Source organism: Carlito syrichta, unplaced genomic scaffold (genome assembly GCF_000164805.1).
Source record: "Carlito syrichta isolate Samal-C Ts95f unplaced genomic scaffold, Tarsius_syrichta-2.0.1 Scaffold303232, whole genome shotgun sequence".
In the NCBI taxonomy this organism is placed as follows: domain Eukaryota; kingdom Metazoa; phylum Chordata; class Mammalia; order Primates; family Tarsiidae; genus Carlito; species Carlito syrichta.
In genome coordinates this window covers 249,884-257,904 of record NW_007247328.1, presented here as the reverse complement: position 1 = coordinate 257,904, position 8,021 = coordinate 249,884, and the positions used below count along the sequence as shown (strand labels likewise).

The following is an 8,021-nucleotide window of genomic DNA, read 5'->3' as shown; positions in this document are numbered from 1 at the left end:
CCCGGGCCCCCGCCTCCCCCGCCGCGACCCCGGGGAGTCGGGGAGAGAGGCCGAAGCGGGAGGCTGGTTGCGGGGTCTAGGTGCCGCGGGGCCGCGCCCCCTGCACCTGCGCTCCCGTCGGATGTCCGCGGGCCTCGCCAGGAGGGGGGGGAAACTTGAGACCCTAACGGGGCCCCCCGGCCAGTGCTGGAGAGCCTGCCCGGGGCATGGAGGAAGAAAATAGAGGCACACGTGCGTGCAGTAGAGGCCGAATGGCAGGGGTCGCTCCCCCAAGCCCCCGCCTCCCCATCTCCCTCCCTCGGCGGCGGCGGGAGCCTCGCCCATCGGGGGTCGTTCGCCGGGTTTTCCTACCACCCATCCCATGAGCAAGCCCCGGGCTGTGGCCTGTGGGGAACCCGGCCGCACAGCCGGAGGTGAGCGCCAGACTGGTGAGTGAAGCAGCCCCAGTATTGACAGCCACTCCCCTCCTCGCCCACATCACCGCCCGAGCTCCGCCTGCTGGCCTTTGCTCTCAGGAGTGAGCCCTGCTGAGAAATGCACATGGCGATATCCTGGTGCGGCTCCCTGGGAGCATCCAAGGGCCCGTGATCCTCCCACGGCCCTCCCCCCACCCCATAGCTGGAAATTTGTCTTCCAGGAAACGATCCCTGAGGCCAAAAAGGTTGGGGACGTTGTCCTTAAAGATTCTCACCAGCCAGGCACAGTGGCTCACGCCTATAATCCCAGCACGTTGGGAGGCCAAGGTGAGAGGATTGCCTGAGCCCACGGGTTCGAGACCAGCCTGGGCAATTTGACGAGCCCTCATCTCTACCATAAATCAAAAAGTTAGTCGGGTGTTTTGGTGCAATACCAGCCACTTAGAACGCTGAGTCGGAAGGATTGCCTGAGGCCAGCAGGTCGAGGCTGCGGGGAGCCGAGATGCCACTGCACTCCAGCCTGGGCGACAGAGTGAGACTCCAACTCCAAAAAGAAAAAAAAAATTATGGCTGCCTTGGTCAATGCCCAGCGGCTCCCTCGGCCAGTGCTGATGGCTTCCCCATGCCCAAGCTTTCTAAGCCCACATCTCTAGGCTGCCCTTAAGTCAACACTTGAGCCTGGGCATTGCCACATGCTGTGGACTGAATTATTTCCCCAAATCCAGATAAGGAGGCCCATCTCCCAAGTAAGGGTGTTTGGAGATGTAACCACGGGGAGGAGAGTCCATGGAGAGGAGGTCAAGAAAGTGGATCTCCCACGAGGAATGAGTACCCTCATGAGAAGAACAGTGGAGAGCTTGTCTCCTCTCTCACTCATGTGAGAACAGTGAGAAGAGACCTCTGACAACCAGGAAGAGGCCCTCACCAGAAACCATGGCTTCCCCACCTTGATCTTGACTTCCAGCCTCCAGAACTGTGAGAGCCTCTAGAAACTGCGTTACCGCCACCCACAACTATGGTATTTTCTTACAGCAGCCAAGCAGACTAAAACATCGCCTCTGTTTGCCCTGGGATGGAAAAATTATTAACCAGGCTAGGCTGCAATGCATCCTGTCTAGCACCTAGCCTAACTTCATCTTGCTTAATCACAAGCTTTAGTTACTCCCTAGCAATGCCAACTGCAAAAATCCCCCCTCCTCCACCTCAGCTTTCCAAGTAACTGGAACCACAGGCATGCGGCAGTGGCATGCTCATGCCCACAGCAGTCCTGACCTGTTGGGCTCAGGCGATCCTTCAGCCTCAGCCTTCCAAGTAGCTGGAACTACAGGCATGAGGTACTGTAGTGGCCGATTGTTCAATCCGAGAGACCACCAAGAGCCAATTCCTATGAAAGTTCAAAAGGGTCTTTATTTACAAGCTCGAGCCTGGACCTCTATCGACAACTGACACAGCGGAGTACATACAGAGGCTCTGATTTCTTTAAGCAGGTGCCTTTTATGCTTTTACACAAAGGGAGGAGGAGTTTGGGGGGGCTTTCCAGTGTTGTTACCATTTAATTGGGTAGTTCCTCTGGTGGTCAACTTAATCGTAGAGGATTGACTAGCCTGACTCGGGCTGACCTTGGTCCACTAGCTGGGGAAGTTGCAGAGACATCTGGAAACTTAGGTGACTACCCCCTGGCACCTGATTGGTTGTTGCTAAGGGGAAAGTGAGATAAGGGAAGAATAACTGGAGCTTTGCAGTTTTTCCCATAACTGGAACTTTAAACAGTTACAGGTTATGTTTTAAGACAGAAAACTAAAAACTAAAAATGGCTGTGCTATTGTCCACAAGTCGATTATATATTTATTGGGTTATAACATGCTTTTAACCTAAGTTTATAGCATACTCTATTATGGTCCTCTCAGTACCACACTCGGCTCGTTTTTGTTTGGTTTTTTTTTGAGTTGGAGTCTCACTCTGTCGCCCAGACTGGAGTGCAATGACCGCAGCCTTGGCCTGCTGGGCTCCGGCGCTCCGGCGATACTTCCGCCTCAACCTTCCAAGTAGCTGGAACTACAGGCGCACGCTACCACACCGGGCTGATTTTTTATTTATTGTAGAGATGAGGTCTCGCCAAGTTGCCCAGGCGGTCTCGAACCCGTGGGCTCAGGCAATCCACTCACCTCTGCCATCTTTTTTTTTGAGTTGTAGTCTCTCTTTGTTACCCAAGCTGGAATGCAGTGGCATATTCAGGGCCGTTGCAGCCTCAACCTGCTGAGCTCGGGCGATCCTTGCACCTAGCCTTCCAAGTAGCTGGAACCACAGTTGCACACAACCACGCCTGGCTAATTTTGTGATTTATTGTAGGGACGAGGTCTCAGCAAATTGCCTAGGCTGGTCTCCAACCCCTAGGTTTAGGCAATCCTCTTGCTTCCGCCTCCCAAAGTGCTGGGATTACAGGCATGGGCCACTGCACCTAGCTGATAAATGTCATCTTTTAGGCAAATGTCACACTTTAAATGTGTATACATTTTTTGGCACCCCCTGTATATTGTGACTTTATTTTAATTTTTCTTGGAAATTAGTTGTAAAAACTATTTGAGGCCCAATGCAGGGCCAAAAAGGATTTGTGTTTGCTACAATAAAGTTTCTAGACATTACTAATTCCAACCACTTAACATTACATTCACAGCTCGAAGTTTTTTGGTTCATATGGGTGCACATCTTTAGATTGGGCATCTGTCTAATGACCTTCTCATGGTTGTAATATCTCCAAGACAAGCAATTAGTCTGCTCTACCCCATCCCCAATTACCGCTTTTCCCAATGTCAAATTTCCTTTCAGTCTTCTGAGAGTTGAATTGGTTGAGTTTCCTTCTGGTTCTGCTGTTATGTAGGGAGGTCTGCCACTGGATTCCTTCTCTGAGTTGGTTTCTAGATTTTGATTTCAGAACTTTGTGCCCCCCCCCCACCCCCCACCGTGGGCATCAAAGCAGACACTGGATTCGTCTGATTTGGAACTGGCTTTTTTGCACATCAACACCAGTGTCCTGTTTACCTCTCTGGGTATATACTTTTCTTTATATTTTGCACTTGTAAGTTCTCACCATCTTGTCAGCTATTTAATTTTATATTTTGTGTGTTGTTTTAGTTTTTTTATTTTAGGCTGGGTGATTTTCCAGTCTATCATATTATCATAAATGGAACTTTAATATGGATTTTGAAAAAGCAAATCAATATGGGACAGTTGTTAAGAATACAGACTAGCCGGGCTCGGTGGCTCAGCCTGTAATTCCGTGCCTTTGGGAGGCTGAGGTGAGTGGATTGCCTGAGCTCGTGGGTTCGAGACCCGCCTGGGCAGCGAGACCTCATCTCTACAATAAAGCAAAAATTAGCCAGGCGTGGTAGCGCATGCCTGTAATTCCGGCTACTCGGAAGGCTGAAGCGGAAGGATCGCCGGAGCCCAGCAGGTCGAGGCTGCGGTGGCCGGGAGCAGCCACTGCACTCCAGTCTGGGTGATAGAGTGAGACTCCAACTCAAAAAAAAAAAAAGAATACAGACTGTGGAGTCAGACTGTCTGACTTTATATCCTGGCTTTTTCTGCTGTGTAATATTGGGCAAGCTACTTGACTTCATTTTGCTTCACTTTTCCCATCTTTAAAATGGGGACGGTCATAATAATAGTATTTTTCCTCATAATGTATGTAAAGCACTGAGCACACCTTTGCTCTCAACATCAGTATGATGAACTCTCTGTGAGAATCAGCAAGAGAGAAGAGAAATGGCAGGAGAGGACAAGTGGGGGGTGTGATCTGTGTGGGGCCGGGAAGTGGAAGTGGAGAAGAGAAACGTTTAGGGGAAAATGATATAAAATGAAGTTTTTGTTAAGCACATTCTGCTGTCTGTTTCACAATATAATTAATCTCTTTCTATCGTCTCAAAAACTCTTCAGTAAAGACTTGTATCCATTTTCAAGCTTCCTCTCTCTTCCCCCAGCAGGACTATTGTTTTTTTTTGGGGGGGGGAGGGAAGAGGGTGGACATGATACTCTACTGAGACTGGTTTAGGGTAAAGTTTCAATCTCCTTGTTACATATTTCCCATACAGGAGTCAGGAACTCTACCACAATGACTTGTGTTTAGTGATCATCTTTGTAGCGTTGGCCATCTGTCTGAAGCATAGTAGGCACTCAAAAGAAAACACCACCAAGATAGCTTGAATACAACAAAACAAAGTGAAATAAAATTTTTTTAAGTTGGAGTCTTTTTTTTTTTTTTTTTTGGAGTCTCACTCTGTTGTCCAGGCTGGAATGTAGTGGCATGCTCACGGTTACCGCAGTCTCCACCTGCTGGGCTCAGGTGATCCTCAGTCTCCCAAGTAGCTGGGACTACAGGCACGTGCCACAACACCCAGCTAATTCTTTTATTTATTGTAGAGACGAAGTGTTGCCAAGTTGCTCAGGCTGGTCTCCAATCCATAGGCTCAGGCACTTCTCACATCTCTGCCTCCCAAAGTGCTAGGAGTACATGTGAGAACCACTGTGAGCAGCCAAAATAAAATTTTTAATGAGAAAACTAGTTTAAAAAAATTTGTTTTTTAGTTTTTTTTTTTAACACGATCACAGTAAGGAAGATGATGTAATAGTTTCCTTCCTACTTTATTTTTACTTTTTTATTTGAGTCAGAATCTCACGCTATTGCCCAGGCTGAAGTGCAGTGGCACAATAATGATCACAGCTCACCACGGCCTCAAATTCCTGGGCTCAGGCGATTTTCCTACTTCAGCCTCCTGATTAGCTGGAATTTCAGACACATACCTCATGCCCAGTTAATTTTTTTAAATGTTTTGTGAGACAAGGTCTTACCATGTTGCCTAGGCTGGTCTCAGACTCCTGGGCTCAGACGATCCTCTTCGCACTCCCAAAGTGTTGGGATTACAGTCTTGAACCACTGACTGCTTCCAGCCCCAAGTTTAAAAAAATAACATTTTCTAATTACAAATGTGAGCTTAGTGCAGAACCCTTAAAAAAACAGAGCAGGGTCGCTCCATTTCTGTAACATTGTCATCTTGGGCTGGATAATGCTTTGTTGCGGAGCTGGTCTGTTTTGTGTTGCCGGCTGTTAGTGGCAGCTTGCCCTCTACTCACAGGATTCCTCATCAGAAGAGGGCCCTTGACTTTGACTTCAGAACTTTGTGTCCCCGGAAAGCCTGAAAATGGATACTAAATTCACCTGATTTGACAATGGCTGTTATTCAACATCACCTCCAGTGTCCTGCTTACCTCTCTGGGTATATACTTTTCTTTATGTTTTGCACATTCAGTTCTATCTTATTATATGATGCCAGTAACACCCCCAACCCCACCTCCAATTGAAACAACCAATAATGGCTCCAGGTTTCACCCAATGCCTCCTGGGGAGAAAATGTAATCCAGGCTGAGAACTGCTGCATAAGACATTACAAAAGTCACCCGTATTCCTACCATTTAGAACTGTACACTTTTTTTTTTACATAAACAAACATTTCAAAACATGGTCACATTGAACTTATTGTTCTATAGCCAGTCTTTTTTTTTTTTTTAAACTCAGTAATGCAGCATCAACATTTTTTAAATTTGATATCCCTCTGCAGCCATCTCCAACCTTTTTGGCATCAGGGACCAGTTTCGCAGAAGACAATTTTTCCATGGATGGGGGCAAGAGGATAGTTTCGGGATGATTCAAAGGCATAACATTTATGGTGCACTTTATTTCTATTATTATTACATTGTCATATGTAATAAAATAATTATACAATTCATCCTTTTAAAAAAGAGGTGTGGACAGAAGTGGTCAATAAAATAATGGGTGGGCCACGTGTGTGGAATTGTGGCTGAAAGCCTGCCCCCCAGATGCAGCTGTGCAATTGAAGTCCATCAACTCACTTGCTGCTCACTGAGCGGGTTTTGATAGGCATCTTCAAGCAATTGATTTATTGTGGTTTATGTGCAGACAGATCTCACTGCTCATGTGAATCTGTATTTGCAGCTGCTCCACAGTGCTAGAATCACCATCTGAGCTCCGCCTCAGATCATCAGGCACGAGATCCTCATAAGGAGCCTGCAACCGAGATCCCTCGCGTACACAGTTCATAACAAAGTTCACACTCCTATAAGAATCTAATGCTGCCACTGATCTAATGAGAGGTAGAGCTCAGGCGGTGATGCGAACGATGGGGAAGGGCTGTCAATACAGAGGAAGCTTTGCTCGCTCACCTGCTGCTCACCTCCTGCTGTGCTGCCTGGTTCCTCACAGGCCATGGTCCATGGCCCTGGGGGAGGAGGACTCCGCTCTACAGGATTTTGTTTTACGATGTTTCACTTTGTTGCCAGCCATAGAGGGTAGTGGTGTGATCACAGCTCACTGCAGCCTCTGTTTCCTGGGCTCAAGCATCCTCCTGCCTCACAGCCTCTTAGAGCAACTGGGACTACAGGTGTGTGCCACCACTCCCAGCAAGGATGAGTTTTAATGGTTGCTGGTGCTGACGTTGCATGAAAGCACCATGCTTTACAAAACAAATCCTGCAGTATTGGAGAATTCAATTGGGTCAAATAAGGCTTTGCTAAATACATCTGATTATTACCAGCCCATGGCAGTCATTGCCTTGCTAAGCTATGATGTGGCCATGTGCTCTTTGAGCTATGGCCTGGCCATGTTTCCTGATATTAGCCCCCTCCCCTACTTTGGGAAGGTGAATCTCCTCTTTCTCTCTTTCTAACTTAGTTTTTTGAGTTGGAGTCTCACCCTGTCGCCTGGGCTGGAGTGCAGTGGCACACTCACGGCCACCCCAATGTCGACTTGCCGGACTCCAGCGATCCTTCTGCTTCAGCCTCTCAAGTAGCTGGAACTACAGGTGGGCGCTATCATGCCCAACTAATTTTATTTATTTATTTACTGTAGAGACGAGGGTTCCCCAGGTAGCTCAGGCTGGTCTTGAACCCATGGATTCAGCCAATCCTCTTGCCTCCACCTCCCAAAGTGCTGGGATTACAGGCTGAGCACCAACCCCACCTCTAACTTAGTTTTTAAATAAACAATATTTTTCTGGCTGGGTGCAGTGGCTCACGCCTATAATCCCAGCACTTTGGGAGGCCGAGGTGAGAGGATTGCCTGAGCTCAAGGGTTGGAGACCAGCCTGGGCAACTTGGTGAGACCTCATCTCTACAGTAAATCAAAAAATTAGCTGGGCGTGGTGGCGTGCACCTTCGGTTCCAGCTACTTAGAAGGCTGAGGCGGAAGGATCACCTAAGCCCAACAGGTCGAGGCTGCAGAAGCCGTGAGAGACTCTGACTCAACAATAAATAAACAAACAGAAATAATATTTTCAAATCTAATAAATAAATCATCTGATTATTTCCCTAGAATAAATTCTTATGCTAGAATTACAGCTCGCACTACATCTGGTGCTGTCACTGGTATGATGATGGGCTTGGGGACATCACTCTCTCTCACCCTCCCAGAGCCCCCTTTAATTCTTCCTCGACCGCGTCGCGCCCCTGCAGGACTGGACCCCAAAGGACCGCTCCGGGCGGGGTTGGCGGGTCATTTCAACCTCCGCCCGCAGGTGGCGCTGTGGGATGCGCGGC

At 48.1% G+C, this 8,021-nt stretch overlaps 2 protein-coding genes across 2 annotated transcripts in view; one reads left to right on the top strand and one right to left on the bottom strand.

Moving 5' to 3' along the window:
* NUP58 (nucleoporin 58) overlaps positions 1-324 on the bottom strand; it is a 43,279-nt gene extending 42,955 nt beyond the window's left edge. Inside the window, exon 1 of the mRNA XM_021712398.1 lies at positions 107-324. Coding sequence (XP_021568073.1) covers positions 107-324 — 218 coding nt within the window. The remainder of the gene's footprint in view (positions 1-106) is intronic.
* Positions 325-7,024: 6,700 nt separating this feature from the next.
* The window catches only part of MTMR6 (myotubularin related protein 6), a 38,700-nt gene continuing 37,703 nt past the window's right edge, over positions 7,025-8,021 (top strand). Inside the window, exon 1 of the mRNA XM_021712396.1 lies at positions 7,025-7,126. Within this exon, the coding sequence (XP_021568071.1) occupies positions 7,025-7,126 (102 nt within the window). The remainder of the gene's footprint in view (positions 7,127-8,021) is intronic.